Here is a 26,226-nt window from a genome sequence, read left to right on the forward strand (position 1 = left end):
ACGCTGATACACTTGATACATAACATGTTGAAATGTGTATACACAAGTTTAAAAGCCATGACTGAAATGCGCCTTAATTTGATTAAGTTCTCGTATAGTTATCTTCAGTAGAAAGCAACGTGTCCTTATAAAGGTATCTTCAGTAGATAGCAAGCTCCCCGTACAAATGTTAATTTGTCAATGTTCATTAGACGTTGCTTCATGTACGCGTATCGCGTAACCCAACAAGGATGATTCTATCCATGATCAGGGATTCCTTCAGTGCACCAAACTCACAAGTGTCAGATAACAGTTTAAGATTTGTGGCAAATGAGTCGATGGACTCACCTTCCTTGCGCATTCGCGAGTTAAATATGTAACGCTCGTACACTACGTTCTTCTTTGGTGAGCAGAACGCTTCAAATTTGGCTAATACTGGGGCAATCTTCTTGTCATCACCGACGTTGGCCCATGCAAATGTATTATAAGTGTCTACTGCTTCCTGTCCAATTACTGAAAGAAGTGTAGCTACTTGTGTTTCATCTGGTTGGCTGATACAACCAGTGGCTAGTGCAAAGTTTTCATAGCGTTGTTTGAATTTTAGCCAACTTACGGCAAGGTTAGTTGCTGTCATATCCAGCTGTGCAGGTGCTGGAATATTGAAAGTTGCCATTGTTGATATTTGTTATCTTGAATCCGTTCACTCGTCGCCAATATAATGTAGTTAATCAGACACACAAATACGATATTGTGACTCAGACATGTTCTTATTCTTGAGTGCCGTTTCACACAGGGTTGACATACTATCTTAGATTAAGTTAGATACATACGGTTGACATCCTGATACATGAATATCAGAGGGTGTAAGACACTATACAGCTAATATCTCCAGACCGATTTGTCATAGGTAGGTCAAACTATTATGAGCATATGCACCCTAATAATAAAAAAAGGTTTAAAAATATTACGTAACAATAAAAATCAATGTAGGGGCCTAAACATTTAGCAAGAGTATATAGGACAGTCATTCTCTTCTGGGAGTTACTAGATTTGTTGCAGGGGTCGAGGTCAGGGTACAATGTATGGGTTCAAAATGAGCAAAAACATATGTTTACAACATCGGGGATTATGAATGAGGACATAAGTCATGTATTAAGTGGCTGTGCAGTATTTATAAACCCCGGGGCCAAAAATCGCTTGCCGTCCCTTTACACATGCCCAATTTTTGGGATCCCAATTTGCAAATCTAAAATGGTCTACATATTGTGGGCACTATTTAAGCGTTTTCGTACTGTTTTCATAAGCCTTTTTAAAGCTTTTTCTTTAAAAGGCGCCCATGAATATCTGCCAAAAACCACTTGAACTAGACATTAATAGTAAACATTATACTGTCCGAGGTTTCCAGTGGTAAAAATCTCAACCTTTTTGAGAAAAGTGTGTGGGGTGTGGGGGGGGTGTGGGGGGTGTTGGGGGGGGTGAGGCTGTGGGTCACGAAATATCCCTTTAAGATACGATTGTGGAAACTTAACAGACACTTACAGAAGTGATAAATAAAATAACATCTGAAAAGTTACATCGTTTTGTTGCACCATTTCAAAATAAGATTCATTTTCGACTATGTATCCTTTTTGGGATAACCTACTCAGTCTGTATGAAATAGCATTTTTTCACAATAGAAGGGAATAACACAGACTTATGTTTACAACCATTGTAAAATCATAATTATTGTTAAAACCCAGCTAAAGAATGATTGTCAAACTTACCAGCAGAATCGGCTCTTTGTTTCAATGCATTCAGCAACGTTCGATGATCAGTGTCTACAAATAGAATAAAACAGAATGACAGGATCCGATCCACATATACCAAATAAAGAAGCCTCATGGCTCTGAATTGGTATGACAGCCCTTATAATCATGCACATCGGAATATTGAGCGAACCCCTTGGTGTATTGATCTTGCGTCAAGTTGCGTGAAATGCATAGACTCAGTATAAGTAACAAGATGTGAAGACCTGAGCGCAAGAAGATCGTAAGTCCACTTGGCCCCTCAACATGTATACACTAAAGTTACGTATAGTTTCTTAGGGTTTTATAATGTTTAATACATGTTCCAGGGTGAAAACATCATGAAAGGTTGTGAAAGATTTGTTTTGGCCCCTGAACATGTATAAAACATTACCAAACTATACGAAATTATATACTTCATTAATATATTCTTGTTCATTGATTGGTTAAAAGTGGATCACATGACCAAAAATAGTTCTACCATCAGTACTCCTATCCGTAAATAGTACCTCTAAGCCGTAAATAGTATTTTCAATGTCCCGGATGAGCCGTAAATAGTACCTCCAAGCCGTAAATAGTACTTTTGACCATGCCTTCCGCGTGCCCGCATTCGGTGCGACGGACAGTTCACGCACGCGAAACTGCCATAGCGTGATTTCGCGCTGCTGTAATTGGTTAGCCCGATTTTAGCCTATTCGATTTTTTGAAGGGCAAAATAATAGGTTGTGCTTAAATTGGTCGTGCTTGTAGTATTATGTACGTGCACACTGTTTGTATAGCACCCCCAACGTTCATTACGCATAGTAACGAGACTAACATCCGCCATTAAACATATTCTTGTCATGCATATCGTCTGCCTTGTTTCCATCTATTTTACCTAATAATAGATGGTGGCAGCGGTTATTTCGACCCATTATCATCATGCCACAACCGGACGGAAATCCAGCCGACACTACCAGCCCAAATCTACCTCTGCCAGAGCGATTTGAGGGTGCTACAGGGCCAAAACAGTCCGATCTTTGGACTAAGTGGCTACGGCGTTTCGAAAGGTATAGACATGCATCAGGTCTGGCAAACAAACTCGAACGAGAACAAGTTAGCACTTTGCTATACTCTATGGGCGATGTGGCAGATGATATACTGGCCACTTTAAAGGACATTGATGAAGAAAAATCATCGTATAAGGAGGTGGTTACAGCCTTGGATCAATACTATCAAGTTCGAAGGAACACTGTTGTTGATCGAACGGGCAAAATTTAACACCCGGAGACAATCAGAACATGAACCTGTCGATACATTCATACAAGATCTGTACAAGTTAGCAGAATTTTGTGAGTACGGTGGCTTGAAAGAAGAACTAATAAGAGACAGAATTGTAGCGGGAGTAGCGAGTGATGCTCTTTCTGACCGTTTGCAAGGCAAAGCAAAACTCACTTTAGATCAAGCTGTTCAGATTTGTAGACAATTTGAGTCACGAAAGCAAAATAAAGATCTGATCCGTGGAGCTGCAACAAGCTCGAGCGCTGCTACGATAAATTATGTAAAGCATGCAAGCAAGCCCGTGCATGTCCGTAATAAAAATTCCTTTAAAAGGAATAGGGTGGGCAAATGAAAAATTGTCAAGAGAAATGAAAGAATGAGTAAGTCAAGTTCACAATTAAAAACAGGAAAATATGACACAACATCGATTTCCAATGGGGGAATAACACAAAACGTATAAACAAAGTTAAAAGAGTTTTTAACTTTATACGTTTATACGTTTGTTATTCCCCCATTGGAGGTTGTGTCATATTTTCCCTGATTTTAATCTATCTATTGCTTATCCTTTGTTCTCTGCTGGTCAGTTGGAACAGATTTTCCCTGTTTTTATATTAACCCTTCACATCATAACACAAGACGTTTTATGTTAACATTTTATATAAAACATGGTTATAAAACTTTTGTAGATAATAGTTATTTAAAACATTTTCGTAATCATACCTAGAGTGTTTTTTTTTCTTTATCATCAGATAGAAAGACTTCTGCTCATCTGCTCTGGTGAGACAACAGGGCTGGGGTATCTTTCCATATCAAAGTTTAAAATCTGTCATATCAATTTCCTCAATATGTTGTATTGCAACTTATGAGGGGAAATGTGTGATTTTACAATATTTCGATCTTATTTTTTTAACTTTGTAACTTTATTATGATTAACATAACTGTATTTCAAAGCGTCAAACTATATCATTATTTTGTACCAACAAAAATAATCCAGGGAATAAAATATTCATTCATATGTTTATTTATTTTATTCAACCTGGGCCATTTCTACTGGTGCACATGCATTCTAATAATTTGTCTATAATACCTTATACAAGCATCAAAGATTTGAAAAGTAAATAGCCTATGTACACACTGAACACAATGCACATACAAGCTGTATTTAAGTACATGCCGAAGCTGTCAGTATAAAATGATATATATGACCTTCACGATGCTATTAATTTAGCCCAAAGATTAGGAAAACTAGGAAAACTGGTGAACTGGTACTGTTCAAATAAAAACATCGGCAAATCTTGCTGCAATTTCCAAATAGTATTTCTATTACTTAAATAATTATTTTTGTTATTTCTTTTAATACAAACACATTACTGCCTATGACGACTTTATCGTATTACTTACATATCAAAATCAAGTAATAATTACTAAACTCGCCGTAAACTATCACCTCTGTGGGTGTTTGGGATATAACCGGCACGAATATTTTCTCAACACTGCGGCATGTGAAAAAGTAGGTCAATAGTCAGAGAATACAGGGTGGGTGCGGCACGCCGCACCCACCCAAAAAGGGATACCCTGCTGCTGCGAATGCAACTCAAAATAAACCAAATTCAGGAACTTCCTCGCAGTCACATAGTAGATATAGGTCCAAATTCCAAAATCCCAGTCAGTCAGGGATAGGGTCAGGGTGTCAGTGGTGTGGCAAGGAACGCCACAACAGGCGTGATTGCCCAGCCAAAAATGTAATATGCAACAAATGTAGCAAACCTGGCCATTACTCAGCAGTATGTCGTGGGGGCAACACAAGTGCTTATGTCCGGGAAATTGATGATCTGGATTTCCATGATTTCTATGAGGTCATTGAGGATATACCGTCGGATAGTGATACCGACACTCCCTTCCTTGGTGAAATTTGGGATAGATGTGATCAGTCCACTGAGGACGAGGATCAATATTGGTCTGAGGATGTTATGGTATATAACAATAGTACACACTTTAAACTGGATTCTGGTGCCAAAGTCACTGTTGTCGGTAATCACTTGCCTTGGGTTAGACAAATGAAACTTGTACACACTTCTAAAATACTCTACGGGCCTAGCCGTATGAAACTTCCAATTGTTGGTAAGTTCACCGCTACCCTACAGTATGGCAGTAATAAGCTTACTGAAGAAGTGTATGTGTTGAAAAATCAGGAATGTTCCCTGCTAGGCAGGAAGGCCTGTCATCTGTTGGGCTTAATTGCACGTGTCAATGAAATTGGTTCGGAGTCATCAAACTTTCAGGAAGAATTTCCAAACCTCTTCCAAGGTCTTGGGAAAGTCCAGGATAAGTATACATACCATGTCTCTCTTAGTGAAAACAGCAAACCTGTCTGCCTATACACACCAAGGAAGGTCCCACATCCATTACTCCAAAAAGTAAAAACGGAGATTGGAAATATGGTAAAACAAGAGGTGATTTCACCAGTAAATACACCAACGGAGTGGTGCTCCGGGATGGTGTGTGTCCCAAAATCAAGTGGTGCTGTTCGGGTGTGTGTTGATCTTACCGCGCTTAACAAAAGCGTAAAACGGGAAATCCACCCTATGGAGTCTGTTGATGCTTCACTCGCCAAACTGGGACAGAGTAGAAGCAAATTCTTCACCAAATTGGACGCCAATAGCGGCTTTTGGCAAATTCCCCTAGATGCGGAATCTCACCTTCTTACAACTTTCATCACACCGTTCGGTCGGTATTGTTTCAATAGACTTCCGTTTGGAATCAGTAGTGCTCCAGAAATTTTCCAACGGATGATGTCGGATATCCTTGAAGGGCTAGACGGAGTCATCTGTCACATGGACGACATTTTGATACACAGTGCAACACAGCAAGAACACAACAAACAGGTACGTACAGTGTTGCAACGCTTAGAAACAGCTGGGCTGACACTCAACAACAAGTGTGAGTTCAACAAACAGTCTATCCGGTTCTTAGGCCACATAATAGACTCTTCAGGACTTCATGCAGACTCTGAGAAAACTCATGCAATTGCTGAGTTTCCAGTCCCAACCAACCTAACTGAACTTCAGAGATTCATGGGGATGGTGAATCAACTGGGAAAGTTCATTCCAGCATTAGCAGAGATCACTGAACAATGAGACAGTTACTACGTAAGGACACAGCCTGGTACTGGGGACAAGATCAGCAAAGATCATTCCAAAAAGTGAAAGACATTCTGGTGTCTACCAAGGTTCTTGCACATTATGACGCACAGCGTCCAACCATTGTTGCAGCAGATGCATCTGCAACAGGAATCGGTGCAGTACTCCTGCAAATACAAGACGATGGTAAACGCCGTCCAGTGTGTTATGCTTCCCGAACCTTAAGTGAGACGGAGCAACGGTATGCAGTAATCGAGAAAGAAACTCTCGCAGCAACATGGGCCTGTGAGAAGTTTTCAGACTACGTCCTTGGGTTAGACTTCACACTCGAGACTGACCACAAACCACTAGTACCACTCCTGAGTTCAAAGGAACTTGCCAAAATGCCACCACGCATACAGCGCTTCCGACTTAGGATGATGCGATTCAGCCCCAGAGTCCAGTACGTACCTGGAAAGCAGCAGATCATTGCGGATTCACTCTCACGTGCACCAACAGGAAGACCATCAGATGCTGACAATACACTGATTGCTGAAGTTGAAGCTTTCGCAGAGAATGTGTTTAATACTCTACCAGCAAGCGAGCAGCGTCTCCAGCAACTAATCAACGCTCAGAAAGGTGATGAGGAATGCATGAAGATCCGTGAATACTGCTCCACTGGATGGCCAGCATATATGCCTCACTTGCCTCTGTTACGCCAATATTGGGAAAACAGAGCTCATTTGGCAGTTATTGATGATCTTTTACTCTATGACGATCGTATTGTGATTCCAAGGTCCATGATGCTTGACACTTTGACTTGCATACATCAGGGGCATCTTGGTGTGAGTAAGTGTCGCTCTCGTGCCCGTACTTCTGTGTGGTGGCCGGGAATGTCTAAAACCATCGAAGAGATGGTGATAAAGTGTACCACGTGTGCTATACATAGACCAGAAATTAAAGAACCACTCATGCCCTCCTCACTCCCTGACAGACCTTGGCAGCGTCTGGGTAGCGACCTTTTCCATTACCAAGGTCAAACATATGTTATCGTCGTTGATTATTATTCGCGATGGATTGAAATAAAAAAGCTCAAAGACGAAACTTCAGAAAGCACCATAATAGCGCTCAAAGAGCTTTTTGCGCAACACGGTATCCCAGATCTTTTGGTTTCGGACAATGGTCCACAGTTTAGCCCAGACATATTCCGCAAGTTTGCAACAACTTACGGATTCGCACACACAACCAGTAGTCCACTATACCCACAAGCCAACGGTGAGGCTGAGAGAGCAGTTCGCACCATTAAAGGACTCTTGAAAAAGAACAGTGACCCTTACTTAGCACTGCTCAGCTACAGATCAACCCCACTACAGAATGGCCTGTCCCCTAGCGAGTTGTTAATGGGCCGCAGACTTCGTACGCAGCTTCCAGTGCTCCCGTCAACACTGCAACCAAGATCTCAACAAGATCTTCAGAAGGTTCGCGAGAAGGAAGAAATGTACAGAGACAATCAGCAACGTAACTTTAACAACAGACACAACGCTAGAGAGTTGCCAACTCTTCAGCCGGGTGACAATGTTTGGCTGAGAGACCAAAAACGTTATGGACAGATAATAGAGCGAAGGTCTGAGCCAAGATCTTACCTAGTAAAAACTATGCAAGGCACAGTGCGCCGTAACAGATCAGCACTGGTGTCCATCGCACAACCTAAAGACACAGCTGTCAGTACACAGCAAGAACAACCAAAGACAAGCACCAATCATCGGTATCAGCCAAGTTCAACAGCCACAAGTCCCAGCTCCTCCAACCAGCAAGCTTCAGACAGCTACAACAGTCCCAGCGTCTTCAACCAGCAACAACAGTTCGTCGCAAGCTATGCCAGAACCAGTTACTCAGATGAAGACTCGCAGTGGCAGAGTAGTAAAGCCAAATCCAAAATACAGTGACTTTGTGCGTTAAAAGACAATCAAGTTTACCCTTTGAAGTTTGTTGAAGTTAAAAGTTTCAGAAAAAGAAACTAAAGACAATCAAGTTTACCTTTTGGAGTTTGTTGAAGTTAAAAGTTTCAGAAAAAGAAACTAAAGACAATCAAGTTTGTTCAAGTTAAGTTTCAGAAAAAGAAACTATGGACTTTTCAATTGGGCAAAACAAAGTTGACCTAATTTAGTGCCCAAAGCATTTTTAATGTTCAGTAGGTAGAAAGTTTGAATCGTTAAAAGCCAAAAAGCATTGGACTTTATCTATTTCTACTTTGTTGTTTACAAAAGTTTGCAAAAAAGAAGTTGCAAAGTTTCAGTTGTGCATGTGTTTTAAATAGTTAAGCAAGAACAAGAAGTGCTTTCAAAAAGGACATTGTGCAAAGGACACTTAAATCAGAAATGGACAAGTTATGAACATTGAAAGGAGAAGGACACTCAAGTGAAAGAAACAATCATACTCGGTTCAATGGAGTATAAAATCTGTATTTAATAACTTCTCATTGAGAACTTTTACAAGAACACTTAAATGCACAGTTTCATACTTAAGGGGGAGATGTAGTATTATGTACGTGCACACTGTTTGTATAGCACCCCCAACGTTCATTACGCATAGTAACGAGACTAACATCCGCCATTAAACATATTCTTGTCATGCATATCGTCTGCCTTGTTTCCATCTATTTTACCTAATAATAGAGTACTGTTCACTCAGGATAGAAGCTGGAGAGTCAAAACGTCAAATAATTTTCTTTTAACCAATCAATGAACAAAGAACATATTAATGAAGTATATAAAACAAATATATACTGCCTTTATTCGAAGTTCTGGTTAAAACTATGGTCCCTCGTTGAGATCAATTGATACTATTTTCCTTCGGGGCTGCGCCCCTCAGGAAAATAGTATTATTGATCTCACCTCGGGCCCATAGTTTTAACCAGAACCTCTCATGGCAGTATATATTTGTATAATATTTACGGCTTGGATGTACTATTTACGGCTCATCCGGGACATTGCAAATACTATTTACGGCTTAGAGGTACTATTTACGGATAGGAATACTGATGGTAGAACTATTTGTGGTCATTTTAAAGGTATTTTTGCTCATTTTTAGACTTTAATCAATAAGATTGAAAAAAATGAGGTGAATATGCAGCGTAACTCGGTGAATGATTAGGTTTGCAAACAGGGCTGTCAACTCTCACGCATTGGCCGTGATTCTCACGCATTGGGTCACTTTCTCACGGTCTCACGCCAAGGTAGTATAATCTCACGCAAAGTGAAATTGCAGTTGCATCACCACCGTTCGAGTTTTTATCACGAAAAGTTTTGCAACTCGTTATTTATTATAGATGATATAAACTAGAGACCAAAATGAAGGTCAAAGACGAAGCAGAAGTTAATGACATGGAATATTTAATGAATATAATCACCATCATCACATGCATTATTGTATAACACTACAACTATATATAGGCCCTAGTATTCCTTTATAATTTGAATTAATATTAAATTCGGCTGTGTTATAGGTGATAAGTCACACGAAAATGTACAACGAACGTGCTATAGTCCGTTAGCCTTCTCCGAAGCAGTAATTTAGATTATTGTTTTTCATTCTTCCTCTAAATAATAAGATACAAAGCTATATCAAAGTATATACATTTTTTCAGAAAGGAATTGAGGCAAGGGATCCAACTAGCATAATAGATTCCTGCAAAAATGAGCAGTTTTTGAGAAAATCACAAAATTTGATTTTACTTTACTGCTCCGAGGAAAGTATACAGGCCTACGGACTATAAAGTGTAATGAAATCCCTGGAATAAGTAGCACAAAATTAACGACTCATTCTTTCAACAGTCTGTAGAACATGAGTAGGGTATGATCTTTCCCTAGAGCAATCTTATTCAGAGAGCTGAGCCTTTGGAACTCTATCAAGTGCCAACTAAATAACATGATGCACCTTCAATACGCTAATAATGATTTCTTACTAACCTAATGGACCATATTAGTTGGACTCTCCCACTTATTTGTCTTTAATGCTCTCCGTGCTAGCCATGCGCTTCAACGGAAAAAGTTGAAGTTTTGAAATATTTTCTCAAAATATCAAGAGCTATCTTAAGAACTACTGAACCAATACCAGGCTTGTTTGTACTCATTTTAATGCATTTTTCGTGCTGATTCCAAATATGGTCATAAAATTTACATTTCTGAAATTTTGATTTTTGAATTTTTTAAAACTTGTCGTCTGCAGTCGACACCCGCGTGAAAGGAGTTAAAATATTGTAAGACGTACACATTTTTAACGTTGTTTGCGTTCGACATTTCGCATGTGCAGAATCTTAAATACTACTGGCTAAATAAAGCGACCTCACTTCGTCACAGGAGAGTGGTCTTGAATAGTTGGACGGGTTACCGACCATTGAGTGGGAATCGTAACCTCTTTAAATTCTAGATCTTTATAGGCAACAGAACCAAAATTATTTGATTTTTGGATCGACCGTCGATGTTGCTTCTTGTTATTAATGATCAACAAATTAGGATTAATGGTACATTGTAATTGGTAAGGGGTGAAATTACTTGCAACAATTAATAACTTGTCACATTGGGTCATTACAGTTGGAATCCATGCATGACCTTAATCTTCCACACAAGTCATGTCTTTCATAACGGTGTATGGATTTCAAATGGAACAGACCATTTCAATTACGCTATACAAGTCATTTACAACTACGTATGATATTATAAATTCATAACCTCATTAATAAACGCGATGCATGCGATCCAATCATATTTTATTATTTGTGAAAACGCGAACGCAAATCGAGGTCATTAATATCTCACAATTGACCGCAAAATGCGTAATTGTTCCAATGTCGCACACAATTGACTTCTGCGTGCGCCGTATTGTGCGTCCAACGAACTGCGCGCGCGCTGGCTGCCGTATTTGGATTGCGCGCTACCATATTTGCACAGATTCTGATACGCACTTTTGTTATTGGTCGTTTTGTTTTAGCCTGATCGATTTTGGGAAAGGGAAGATGTAAGAATTGTTTATTTTACAAACTTTTGAGGAAAATTTTGTGTTATTTTGTAAAGTTAAAAGATCAAAGTGACGGTTATGAATGAGGTTAATAACTTTGCATCGGTTATATGTCGGGCATTGTGAAAAATCTAAACATTTTGCTTTGGACCTCGGAATATCCTCGGGCTGCGCCCTCAGGATATTCCTCGGTTCAAAGGCAAAATGTTTAGATTTTTCACAATGCCCTCCAAATAACCGATGCGCAGTTATTAACCTCTAATTAATCATTCTCATCTGCTCACGCACTATAGGACTACACGACATCAACACAATATTGAATTCACTCTCCAAAATAATCACAGTACATGTACATACAGACTATATCATTAATTTGTTATGCGCTGGTAGAAACCAAGTTCGGTCGATAAAATAACTAATTCTAACAATTACTCTTAGTTAGTATATACCATTTTCCAAATAAATTGCTTATAGTTTACTACGTGCCATGTTAGTTTCAACATAAAGATAAGTTTCCATAATATCAGTATTCCTATTTTTACCAATTTGTCAAGTTGCAACATTATTCAGCCACAGCCAAGTAATGAGCTGTGCCAGAGCAAGTGGTAATGGGAGTCACCTGTCGTGTTGTGAAGGGAGCTTATGAGAAAATACTGAACTCATCACCCAATATGACGTACAGGCCAGTAATACCGAATTCATTAGTTCGTATTAAACAATTCATTGATGCCAACACTGGGGCGGCCATTACTGCTTATAGACGGGAAGTATGGAAAGGAAAATGTGAGCTTTGGGTGGTCTTCCTGTACTTTTGGAATGGAAAGCAGTAAACGTGACCATTTTTAGACCAACATTTGTGGGTTTTGCTCAAGTTTGTGAGTATATAACAAGAATGTCCGTCGATAGATTTTTATATTCGTAGGTAAACATTCTGTAAATTAAGTTTTTCATAAGATATAAAAGTTTTAGAGTCCCCTGTGACATACGAAACTTGTTGGGTAAGTTTTCAGGAATTTCATGCAAATTTTTCAAAAAGTGTAATTTTCTTCAGTGTGGATGGATAGGATAGTCCATTACTGTGATCTAGTGGTCTTTTAACATGTCTGATGGCTGCCCCTATGGCTAATTGATGAATTAATTCGAATTAATCAATTCCACAATACTTGCCGTATGCTGTGTATGCTCGTATGTGTTGTTATATTAAATATTGACCTAATATCTCAATATGCCTGTGTTGCATGATAATTTAAATCTACTTTGCTCGTATTCAGCACGTTTCTTCAATTTCTTCAGCGTCGCATTGCTCGACACAACATTCATGGTATAGGTCACGCTGCACCAATTCTCTTTTCAGGAAAGCGAAAGCATCTGCAATTAATAATGAATAAAAAAAACGAGTTCTGGTAAATTATACGGAAGTATCTATGGAACACGCCATTATACTTCAGGGGGTTTGGAAGACTTCAAGGTGGGGGAAGGTATTACAAAAATCACTCACTATGAGCCACAAAAACTTGACACAACCAAAACAAACACCTCCCCAACCAGATTAAAAAACAACAACTTGCCTTACTATGACCAAAAATAAACCTCCGCTCCCCCTCCTCGTTAGGCGCATCCTCGCCCAATCGGAATGGCTGGATGGAACCAATAATATGATGAAATCATAAGAAAGCAGCCACAAATCGACCAGCATAAGATCGCATCGCTCCACGCATCTTGCCCAGGACTCTACAAAACCATGTTTTTAGCTTCCTTTTTAATGGTCCAATATAACACATTCAAGATGTTAACAAAAATGTGCCCCCAGTACTCTACCAAACTAAATTTTGTAGCTTCCTTTTATGGTTCTATAAAAAATTACAGTTATAAGGATAAAGGTAAAATCTTGGTTGTTTGCCAGTTATTTTAAGAGGGGGGGGGGGGCAAAAAGCACAAAAAGGCCTAAAAGTCTTAAATATCGGGGCTGCCATCATGCTATGGACAAGAAGGGCAAGACTTTTCACAGGGAGGAGCTACCCCCCCCCCTTTTGCCCCCCGGCTCGCCACTTAAGTAGCATAACTGCAGCAGACATAATATGAGTTAAATTTGCGAACCCCTTTCTCCTCCAATGGACAGCTTTGTATTAACAACAACAACAAAAATCTTTTTTTTTGGCATAGGAACATCTTAGGAAATATGTAAAAATCGAATACAGTGTTTCTATATTATAAAAGTAAAAGCACAGTGATTTTATTTTTGCAGAAAGTGGGCCAATGTCTGTGCTCATCCATAATATTATTGTTTTAAATCCAGACTGCCGCCAAGTTGAGCAATATAAAATACAAAAATTTTTACACAAAAAATGCCACAAATTGTTACTTTTTCCGGATAAAGTATTACCCAATGGACGTGTTTGTTCATACACAATGAGACATATCTAGTAAGTATCCATGGGAAGGGAAAAAATAGTTACGTACCTATAACCATGTGTTATTTGTAGATGTTTGTAAATTGATGATTTCCAAATTAAGCACATTTCGACGAAAATCGTCAATTTTCGTTACTGCTTAATTTATATTCTAGTTTTTTCATTAGCATGTGAGGGTGGAGTCACAGTGAAATACCAAAGACCTAATATGAGTTCAATTTGCTGACCCTTCTTCCCATATAGTTTTCTCCTAGATTTACTCTTAATACACTCTTTGATACACTGCAAAAATATTTTACTCAACATTGAGTAAAAAGGTCACAACTCAACAGTTGAGTAACAAATTACTAAACATTGAGCTCATTATAGGTCACAACTCAACAAATGAGTAAAAAATTACTCAACATGATCTCAATGTTGAGTAATTTTTTACTCATTTGTTGAGTTGTGACCTTTTTACTCAATTGTTGTGTAAAATATTTTTTTGCAGTGAAGGTCATACGATTATCCATTTCTTTCAAACTGGACCTGTGCACCTACGTACAACATAATATGATGACCAAATAAAAATTAGTTCGTATGTCATACTACTTTTGGAAAGAATTCTCTTTTCTTCGTCTCTAGGCACATTTGAAATCCAAATGTGCAAACATTTATATCTCAACAATATTTTTATTCATCACTATTCTGTTTTTCTCTTTTCCTTCTCTATAATAATCGTTTGAAACAGTCCCTCTTTTGAAAATGAGTCGACTGTCGGCATATCTCATCTGACCATGTCGGCATCCATTGTTTTAGACGTCGACTTCACCATAATTATACGCTCTACGTCAATATCTGCTTTCCAGTGTTCAGTGCCCATTCTTTTAAACCTGCCGCCCAAGCATGTCAGCCTTACCTGGCGTGTCCAACTGCTGTATATCTTCCCGGCGGCATAGTTGTGAAACTTTGACATTTAAGTTTGCCTCGCAACCATCTCTGGCATCAGTCCTATAGTAAGATAAGATAAAAGTCAAGACGAAATTTTATAGAAGTTGATGAAAATCTCATTGTTAGATTAAACAAAAACAAGTTTAAACTGGTCACACAACAAAAAAAACAAGTTTATTTCCCGTAGAGTTTGCGCATTATGGGTTTTGGAGCAATTTAAAAGCATTTCGGGGTTTCTTTTTTGTATCTAAGAAAGCCAGAAAAATATTTTGTCAAGCTACAAATGAATGACAACTTATCTCATAGGAAAAGGGTTTCAGGTTAACTTTTTTGGAATCCAGGTTACGCGAGAATCGCGAAAAAAATCCACTGTATAATTCATCAATGACCTACCAGATGTAGTTGAAAGTTATGTTAAGATATCTGCTGATAACACAAAGGTATTTACTCATGTTCAGAAAGACGAGGATTGCGAGAAGCTTCAAGAGGACTTGGAACAGCCTAAGTTTGTGGACAGATACCTAGCAAAGTGTGGAGTAGATACCTAGCAAAGTGTGGAGTAATGCACTATTGTTCACAACAAACGCCATGTACATATAGCATGTCAGTTTAAGGTAATAGAAGACATTTAGAAGTACTGGAAGAGGATGATGATTTGGGAGTGAAATTTGACCCCTCGTTGACCTTTTCGAAGCATGTTGATATGGTTGCCAACAGAGCCAACAGGATGGTTGGAATCATAAGGAGGACATTTGATTACATCAATAAAGGTATGCTGAAGATCCCAGTGGCGGCTGGTGGTATTTTTTTTACTTGGTGCAAATCGGCGCGAAGCGCCGCTCGGAGCACTTGTGCGACGCAGGGGGGTGTCTTAGGGGGGATGTGCCCCCCTCAGAAATTGAGAAATTTTGAAAAATGAAGTTAAAATGGTGTGATTTGGTGCATACTTTTAGGGTAAATTTTCAAAAATAAAACCTCATCTGATGACAAACACTGAACATAAATAGGTTAAAAACAAGAGTCTTGATTCTTCAAATAAAACTTACCCTATTTATATTGTCATCATGTGTAGAAAACCGATTTTGAAACAAATAGTCGACAGAAGTCATCTTGAAATTGAATAAATTTGAATTGGCTTGAACAGTCGACTTCGGTTGTATATATAAATGCGCTTGTGACCAGATGGCCAGCGCCATATTTGCATTACATCACTGTCAATCACTGAAATAGCGACCATTGAAGGAGTGGCTACAGTTGTGACCTTGTTTCGTGGGTAGCACTGGCAAGGAACATTGGCTGGAGGTTCGATGCTATAAATTTGCAAGGATAAATCATGGATATCGAAGGATCATGATTATTGCACAGCACCCCATGTACAAACATAACTAATGTTTATTTATTTTATTTATTTATTTATTTATTTATTTATTTTTATTTATTTATTTATTTATTTATTTATTTATTTATTTATTTATTTATTTATTTATTTATTTATTTATTTATTTATTCGACGAAAAACGAAAACCCTGTTCTATTTTGAACAAATTGGGAAACAAATTTTTCCTGTACAAATGAATGCCGACCCCAAATTTCGGAAATTTCAGAACAATTTTTTTGTGTATTTTCTCAAATTGAAATTTATTTACAGATTTTTGTGATTTTTTGGGTTATTTAAAAAAATTTAAAACTAGTGTTGAAGTGTTGCATACAACACGAACAAGCCGGCCGTCTTCATGACCTTTGACCCCAATCTGTGAACATATAGGCCTACTATAGACACTGGCTAATGTCAATTCATGTGTGCAAGTAGCGTCACTCAGCTATTGTTTATGGAAGAAGATGCAATTTGAAGGTATTTTGTCTCGGACCGGAAGTGACCCTTAATGACCTTTGACCCAAATTAAAAAAATACCACATACACAGGGTAACAACAATTCATGTGTGAACATACCGGCTCTCTGCTTTTTTTTCCTGGCTAATAAAAATTTTTGACGGCATAACCGGAAGTAACCCCTTAATGACCTCTGACCCCAAATTAAAAAATGTCTCATTTACACTCTGTAATAACAATTCATGTGTGAACATACCGGCTCTCTGCTATGTTTTTCCAGGCTAATAAAAATTATCGAAGGTATTTAGTTATAGACCGGAAGTGACCCCTTAATGACGTTTTACCCTCAAATCTGTGAACAACCTATAGACACTGGCTAATGTCAATGCATGTGTGCAAGTGGCGTCACTCTGCTATGTTGTTTGTGGCAGAAGAGGCATTTTGAAGATTTTTTGTCTTGGACCGGAAGTGACGCCTTAATTACCTTCGACCTCAAATTGGTTAACACCTAATAGACATTGACTAATAGCAATGCTTTTGTGCAAGTGTCGTTGCTGTACTATGTAACTTTAGACATAATTTAATTTTTGAATTTTTCAAAATTTCAGACCGGAAATGACCCTCTTAATGACCTTTGACCCCAAATCTGTGAACACCCTATAGACACTGGCTAATGTCAATGCATGTGTGCAAGTGGCGTCACTGTGCTATGTTCTTTGTAGAAGCAGAAGCATTTTTAGAGTCAAAAACCACGTTTTTGGCCGTAAACCGGAAGTAGTTACCCCTTAATGACATTTGACCCCAAATCTGTGAACACCCCAAAGACACAGCCTAGTAACAATGCACATGTTCAAGTGGCGTCAATGTGCGATGTTGCATATTGGAGAAGAAGCAAATTGACAGAAAGAAAGAAGAAAGAACTAGTGTTGCAGTGTTGCATACAACACGAACAAGCCGGCCGGCTTAATGACCTTTGACCCCAATCTTTGAACATATACTATAGACACTGGCTAATGTCAATTCAGGTGTGTAAGTAGCGTCACTCAGCTATTGTTTATGGAAAAAGATGCAATTTGAAGGTATTTTGTCTCGGACCGGAAGTGACCCCTTAATGACCTTTGACCCAAAATTAAAAAATACCACATATACACAGGGTAACAACAATTCATGTGTGAGCATACCGGCTCTCTGCTTTTTTTTCTGGCTAATAAAAATTGTTGACGGCATTTTGTTTTAAACCAGAAGTAACCCCTTAATGACCTCTGACCCCAAATAAAAAATGTCTCATTTACACTTTGTAATAACAATTCATGTGTGAACATACCGGCTCTCTGCTATGTTTTTCCAGGCTAATAAAAATCATCGAAGGTATTTAGTTATAGACCGGAAGTGACCCCTTAATGACCTTTGACCCTAAATCTGTGAACATCCTATAGACACTGGCTAATGTCAATGCATGTGTGCAAGTGGCGTCACTCTCCTATGTTGTTTGTGGCAAAAGAGGCATTTTGAAGATTTTTTGTCTTGGACCGAAAATGACCCCTTAATGACCTTTGACTCCATATTTGTTAACACCTAAAAGATATTTAGAGAATAAATGATAGGATTTTGTCTTTTGCCTATCAAATATCGTGTCATAATGGATGGGTTGGCCAATATTTTGAGTAGTGGATGCCGGCGCAGCCGGTATCCACTACGATAAAAATATTGGCCAGCCCATCCATTATGACACGATATTTGATAGGCAAAAGACAAAATCTATCTTTTATTCTCATTCTTATTCAGTTTTAATGTAATTTTTGCTTGTTAAAATGCCTTTTTTCAGAAAAAAATATTGTTACTTTTGTGAGGACATCCCCGTTGTTTTAAATGAACGAAACCATCACGAACATCTACGTCGCCGAAACGCGTTCTTAGTTCTCGCACGTGTATTACGCGAACGCATTGTCGCGCGATCATTGAGCAACAAGCGTGCCGCCGTTGCGTGGCGGCGCGCGCCCTGACTATTATCACTATCAACTATTGTGAGATATTATACACCAGAAAACCAATCAAATTACGTGAATTCTTTACAAGACGCACCCATTGAATAAGAATGACTAATATCAATGTTTATGTGCAAGTGTCATCACTGTACTATGTAACTTTAGAAAGAATTTTGAATTATTTTAAATGACCCCTTAATGAACTTTGCCCCCCAATCTGTGAACACCCCCATACAGTGTCGTACCGTGGCCGCCCCAACCCCGGGGGCTGAAGAAGAAACAATTTTGCCGCCCCTTCCTTAACAGCCCGAAAAGGTTGACCCAATTTTTTTCACGGTCGTTTGAAAAAGTGAAGAGCAAAAAAAAAAAAAAAAAAAAAAAAAAGAGGATTTTAGGCGCTAGGGTCCCAAAAGCAACCTTTTTCTAAATTTTTTATGCTTTTTCAATTTTTGACGCCCTTTTTTCTTTGATAATTCGTTTGCCGCCCCCTTCATTTTTGCCGCCCCTGTTTTTGCCGCCCTTCTTCTTCCGCCGCGGGGACATCTAGCCTATTAGTTTGAGAGGGTCATTATTCCGAAAAGGGCCGAAGTTTTAAGTTCCTCAATTTACGTTATAATTAGAGTTAAAATTAGGGTCAGATTGCATATTGATGTTCATTGGCGGCACTACGGGGGGGATACTTATCTTGACTCCCAAATAAATAAATCCATGACCCCTTCCTTCCGAAGAAAATGACACCCCTACTAAGTTCCCTACGTGCAAACATTATCAAATAACATCATCGGCAGCTACCCAGTTCTGACCTTAATGCCGGTAAGAATCACATTTCGTCATCAATATGGCCAATTGCCACGCCCATTTAGCACGGAAATAATGAAATATAAGTTTTTAAATCAGCTATATCTAGCTTTTCCGTCATAAATTTTTTTTTTCCGTAATGGAAAATCCAAATAAAGAGTTTATGTTTCGGGTCAAATTATTTTGCCCTTTGCAATCAATGCCACTATTTTGCAAAAGCAATTTTCCTTGTAACCTGTCATACGTGCGCATTTATAAAAGCGCATTTATATATACAACCGAAGTCGACTGTTGAACACTATAATCAAATTAAGTATTTCTTGGCCAAACTGGAACACTGTGAACGCTAGTGGCTCCGCGATAAACACACGCGAATATAGCGTGATACAGAAGAAAGTATACACGCGCCTTACACTGCGTACACGCTTAGTACACTACATGGACGCAACGCGCATGTTCCAGTTTGGCCAAGAAATACTTAATTTGATTATAGTATATCTTGAGCTACACTAGCCATGCTAGCTGGTATATTACTAGTTTCAATAGCATTTATGGTGTATGATGCATGCATCAGCACACCAAAAATATATAGGGTGCAATAAATGAAGTTCTTGCTTAGTGCTTAGTAGGTCTGCATGAGGTTACATTATTATACAGTTTTGGTTTGAACTATATTTTGACATAATTGTGGCACTGACTCACCCTGAATGATCACACACCATGACACTTCCAGTAAACGTAATCCAAAAACCACAATAACTTTCTTACAATAAACCACAGATATTCAGCTCATGTCTAGACTCCATAGAAACCTCAACTTTTTGACTATTGAGTAAGGACATTCTTCTTGACTCTGTGGGCCACATAAGATGTTGAACTGTGTTGAAGATTATGGCACGACACTGGAGTCTGGAAATGAACTGCAAACTGTTTCAATTGAGCCTTTATATTGAAAATTGTTCAAGTTTTTCCAACTAGAATTTACTAGTGTAAAAGTGTCCACCAAATGCCTTCATTTGGCGGCTCATTTTGTAAAATTTTCCAACGACTCAGGGGGGAACATCGTCCTCAGACACCCCATGCGTACCGCAAACGCGACGAAACCCGCTTCCGGATCATATTTTGCAAACAATTGTGTCTTCCCATGATCAACTTCGGATTGACGCCCTTGCGGATATTCTAGGTTTATAAAAGGAATATATTTTTAAAACACTACAACAACATTTTTTAGTATTAGTATTTATTTTGCTTTTTAATTTCTTCTAAATAAGAGAAATAATACTCGTTTCTAATACTCCCCCCTTGATCAAAACTGGTGCGGCGATCGCTTGACCTGTCGCATAGGTTGCACCGGCCCTGGGAATGGGTAAGAATTTTGTGGTCAGCAAAAAGGAAAAAAAATCTCCTGGTCACTGCGCTCGCAATATATAACGATTAAGGTTTGCAATTGGGATCCCAAACAATTGTGCAAAGGGGGGAGGAAAGAATTTTTAGCAGGCTGGGGGGAGGGGGGCAAGCAAAATTTATAATTATTGCACAGACCCTAACAAAATACGAGCATCCGCTATTTTTTTAAATCTTTTCTTAGCTCTACTTACCATCCCTTCTTGTTCGTATTAATGGCTGGTGCGTCTAAGTTTAAGGAGAAAATAAAAACAAACAATATTAATGATGATGATTATGATTATGATGATGATGATGATGATGATGATGATGATAATGATAATGATAATAATAATGAGAGAGAGGGGGGTGAAGGGGGGTAGCAGAACGTCCAGCCAAACTGATGAAAGTCCAAATCGGTATTTTGCCTCTCTATCCCATAAAAGAGTGTAACGTACCCGTAGGTTATATACATTAAAAACTCTATATTCCGGTTCATTAGTACAAAGCAGTAATATACACCAGGCACAAAAAGAAACTCGTCAGTTGTATTCATCCTTGCTGTTCAATAACTTGATAATTTTGGATTATTTTCAAATATACATTTTGTTAATTGGACTTTTCTTTCTCATTTGACACCCTGTTCGTGAACATTGAACAAGTATTGACCAAGATATGCGCCTCCAAACCCCGGGGGGGGTTCTTCGAAAAATTTTGTACGGGGGTGTGCCACGCAGACTTTCGGATGCTGACTTTCTCTATACCTACTTTTTGCTGTTTTTGGTACCCATCGGTATACCAATTTTCAAGAAAAAGCACCCAAAAAGCACCCAAATTTGCCATAATTGGGCGCTTTAAGGGCACTTTGCCAAAATACACCCAATTGGGCGCATTGGTCTCCACTGAAAACCCACCCATTGATATACCAAAATCGCTGAAAAGGTACCCCAAAACCGTGGCACATCCCCGTATACCTTCAACCAGGAAGAACCCCCCCCGGGCTCCAAACTCTCAAACCCCAAAATGAAAAGTTGCAATTTTAACGATTCAATTGTGCCTGTTACACTGTGTGCTTTATTGATTGGCTCGTGGTGCTTGTGTGCAATACAACGATGCGTTCCCATTGAAAATCGTTGAAAATGCAACTTTTGATTTTGGGGTTTGAGGCTTTGGAGGCGCATATCTTGGTCAAATCTTGTTCGTTTTTCACGAACAGGGTGTCAAATGAGACAGTAAAGTCCAATCAACAAAATGTATATTTCAGAATAATCCAAAAGTATCAAGTTATTGAACAGCAAGGATGAATATAACTGACGAGTTTCTTTTTGTGCCTGGTGTAGATGAATGTGCTTGAAGATTCGGTCATATTGTTCTCCTTTTTGTGTCGTATACATGCAGAAATTCCAAATGTTAATTTCATAAAATTAAAGAAAAAGGTGTAGTTGTCATCCTTGTTGGGTCTTGGTTATGATGCTGCATCCTTGACCATTTTGTGAGAGGTATGTGCACGTATTTCGCGTATGGTGCGTATAAACGCAATCTAGCGTGCATGTGCGCTAGTGTCGCAAGGATGACAACTAGGTTGATACGTGGGTAACGTCAAATTTGATTTTGATTTTATGGGTAAAACGTATTTGCATAAAATAATCACTTGGACCTCAGAATTATAGAACGAAACTTCGTTTCATGATATAGTCATTTATGGCATATTCACTTAAGGGATCTAAAATGAGCGTTTATTGCGTTTCGACAGTATTTTTTGTGGGACATGAGAGCACCTCAGACCTATCGAATTGCATTCTGAATACGAAGCATGTCTTTCTGATATCAAATAATTTTCATTTTTGAAAATCACAATATAATACAAATTTTATGACAAATTATAAAAATTTGATATTTTTCAAATTTTGATATATAACAGTCCTCGAAGTAAATTATATAAATCTAATGACATATTCTTAAAGTGTATGTAGCAGGGAGGAAAAGCCGACGGTCAATTGAAAATTTTGACCTTTCATATTGAAGATATGGATTTTTTTCCCAAAAAGACCTAATTTTTTTTTTTTTTTTTTTTAAAAAAATTCATATCTTCAATAAGAAAGGTCTAAATTTTCAATTGATCGTCGGCTTTTCATCCCACCTACATACACTTTAAGTATAAATCATCAGATTTATAAAGTTTACTTCAAGTACTGTTAAATATCAAAATATCAATTTTAATGATTTGCCATAAAATGTGTATTAAATTGCGAATTTCAAAAATCAAAATTATTTGATATCAGAATGACATTCTTCGCATTCAGAATGCAATTCGATATGTCTTATGTGCTCTAATGTCCCACAATAAATACTGTCCAAACGTTCATACCCCAGCCCTTAACATTTTTCAGAACGATCATTTTATTTTTGATAAGCGGGTAACAAAATTATTAGCCAAATTGACTTAATGGCCTCTAGAGTCCACAAACTTTGGTGGAATTCAATCGTTTTACATATGATGAGAGATCATGCAAACGTCTTTCTAACGGTAATAATTTCATTTTGATTGAAGGACATTCAATGACATATATGGTGCTTTATCTTTGGATTCGTGGGTAACGCCAATTCATTTAAGCTATCATTACTAGTCCCCTGGTATGACTTGCTAGTAAAGGCCTATATGCACAAAGAGAGCACATTGGACGTGACATGATATGCTCCATCAATAACGTGATTTCCTTTATTAATGACATTTTAAAGTGGAAAGTTAACAAAGGAGAATTTTGTCCCGCTTTCGCTGGAATTGACCATATAACCTACGGGTACGTTACACGGGATACGAAGTGTGTGTGCTTCGCGGTGAGCAGTCACGTCATCTAGCTGCTGCTCAAAAATCGGCTGAAATCTACCATCTTTTCAGCCATCCGCACTTTATTTATCAGTACTGTGGTTTATAAATATCTTAACCACAAAGTGGTGAGCTTTTTGAGCCAGCGTTTTTCATCTGGGTCAGGTATTTTCTATCTAAAAATTGTTGTTATTGTGTGATGATATACCAATCCAAGATGGCGTCCAACATGCAGTGCTAGCCATAGCGTAACGCCGGGTGTGGTTGAAAGTAGGGCTGGGATGTGTGAAGGTGACCTTGCGTCTCTCCACCATGAAGGTCATCTTGTTCAACATAGTGTTACTTGCAATTTTTATATTCTTATGTATGCAAGAAGTGATTGACACCCATGTAAAACCCAGTGTAAATTCTGTACATCATCTGAATGCGCACGTATCCAATACTGATGATATTGTATATTCATACCATACATGTTGTATTTTTGATACCGTACCATTATGTAATTACATGTATTACTATTGTTATATATATTATACACCAATGTTTACAAACATATATGATCTGGAAAAGTATTCTGACATTACAAATATGACTTTTGATTACAAGTATTTTCCTGCTGATATCAAATTCAAATTGTTGCTTTGTAAGCTTAGATTTAGAACCAAATCTGGATTATCTGACCATCGTAGTAGTCCTCGCCAACTGGTCCTCACTTATTTCTGTTTGATAATTGTTATGCAAGCTGGCGATGTAGAGACCAACCCAGGTCCTGAATTTCCTTGCAAAATTTGTAATGAGGAATGTGATTGGTCATGTTACGCAGTTGGTTGTGATGCGTGTGATGCATGGTTCCATGCCAAATGTTTGAATATGAGCACTCAAACTTATGCAGCCTTGGAGGACAGTAGTGTCACCTGGGTATGTAGTTGTGGCTTACCGAACTTTGCAAGTTCGTTGTTTACATCATGGTCCACGATAACTGATAATAGTTATAGAGTACTCGCTTCTATAAGTAGTGAAGATGACATAAAATCTCCCTTGGCTGCATCATCACCAATTCACATACCAACTGCTAACAATGTTTTTGGTAGGCGTACTAGATGGTCTGATAAACCCCGGCTACCAAAAGTAGTCTTGGTACTGGTACCCCTCCAGAAATAAACCAGTCAAAGTCATGATCATAAATTTCCAGAGCGTGTGCAATAAAGTTGCCGAATTAGCAATTTGTCTGGATGTAAACAGTCCCGATATTCTCATAGGAACAGAGTCATGGTTGACTGATGACATCAGCAACAGTGAAATTTTCCCATCAAATTACTCTGTTATCCGTAAGGATAGGCCTCTCAATGATCATGGCCAAAGATACGGTGGTGTTTTCATATGCATGAAAAATGACATTATCATGTCACATCGTGCCGATTTAGATACTGAGTGTGAAATACTCTGGGCACAACTGGAACTAGTCGGTTCCAAAAGGATTCTCCTTGGTGCTTTTATAGACCCCGGAATCAGGAAGTGATATCTTAGACCAACTACAGTTATCTCTTTCCAAGATTGATGTTAACAAAGATCGTAACATATGGGTGGCTGGAGATTTTAATCTTTCACATATTGATTGGGAGAACCAGACCACCATCTCAGGTTGTCCCAAACCGGGATTATCAAGGCAGTTGCTAGAAATAGCAAATGACTTTGGTCTAGAACAGTTAGTTAGAGAGCCAACTCGTGGTTCTAATATACTAGACCTCTTCTTTATGTCAAACCCTACCTTGATGGACAGAGTGAGGATTTTACCTGGGATGAGTGACCATACTGGTATCCCACTGGTCACAATTAACAACCGTCCTAAAGTAAATAGGTCCAAACCTAGGAGAATTCACCTTTATCACAAGGCAGATTGGTCAGCCATTAAAGAAGATCTCACAGACATAAGCAGTGACTTTCAAGATATCTGTTCAGATATGGTCACAGTGGATGATTTGTGGGATGACTTCTGCTCTAGGGTCAAAGGTACCATGGATAAAAACATCCCTACCAAGGTAGTTACTCCTCACAAAAGCCCCCCGTGGTTCAATCGTAATGTATCACGGATCTACAGGAAAAAGAAAAAAGCTTTTATTAAGGCCAAACACTCAAATAACACCGATGACTGGGAGATCTTTCGATCACTTCGCAAAGAATTGAACCGGCAATCGCGTCGGAACTATCGTCAGTATGTCAGAGATACATGTTCAGAGTCAATGAAGAAATTCTATTCCTTCATTAAGAGTCTAAAAGAGACTCCTTTGGTGTCCCAACTTTAAAAAGTGATGGTACTCTTATCTCTGAGAATGTCAAAAGGCTGACATTCTAAACCAACAATTTGAGTCGGTCTTTCGACAGGAAATAGTTGATAATCTCCCACACATACCAGGCCCAAAGTTTCCATGCATGCCTGACATACACATATCCACAAATGGTATCACAAAGCTACTGACCGATCTTGACCCAAACAAAGCGACAGGACCTGACGGCGTGCCTGCACGTATCCTTAAGATGGGGGCAAAGGAGATTGCGCCAGCCCTGGCGACCATCTTTCGGAAATCACTTGAGACAGGAAATTTGCCTGAAGATTGGAGGAGTGCCAATGTTACTCCAATCTTCAAAAAGGAGATCGCACTAAACCCTCCAACTATAGGCCGGTATCGCTTACCTCTATATGTTGTAAGGTGATGGAACATGTCATCCATTCGAGTGTCATGAACCATCTAGACAAATATGATATATTGAATGACCACCAACATGGCTTTCGCCGAAATCGATCATGCGAATCTCAACTGATTTTGACCATTAATGACTTCGCCAAATCCCTCGACAAGGGGCGACAGACAGACGCTATCATAATGGATTTCAGCAAGGCATTT

The 26,226-nt window shown here is 38.6% G+C and overlaps 1 protein-coding gene across 1 annotated transcript in view; it reads right to left on the minus strand.

The window, feature by feature from the left end:
• Window positions 1–11,358: 11,358 nt before the first annotated feature.
• Window positions 11,359–26,226, minus strand: part of LOC140162165 (uncharacterized) — a 40,630-nt gene continuing 25,762 nt past the window's right edge. The window contains exons 4-6 of the mRNA XM_072185436.1: window positions 20,712–20,745; window positions 14,468–14,559; window positions 11,359–12,526 (exon numbers count right to left, since the gene is read on the minus strand). Of these exons, the coding sequence (XP_072041537.1) occupies window positions 12,426–12,526; window positions 14,468–14,559; window positions 20,712–20,745 (227 nt within the window). The 3' untranslated portion in view covers window positions 11,359–12,425. The remainder of the gene's footprint in view (window positions 12,527–14,467; window positions 14,560–20,711; window positions 20,746–26,226) is intronic.

This window comes from Amphiura filiformis, chromosome 10 (assembly GCF_039555335.1).
Source record: "Amphiura filiformis chromosome 10, Afil_fr2py, whole genome shotgun sequence".
Taxonomy (NCBI): domain Eukaryota; kingdom Metazoa; phylum Echinodermata; class Ophiuroidea; order Amphilepidida; family Amphiuridae; genus Amphiura; species Amphiura filiformis.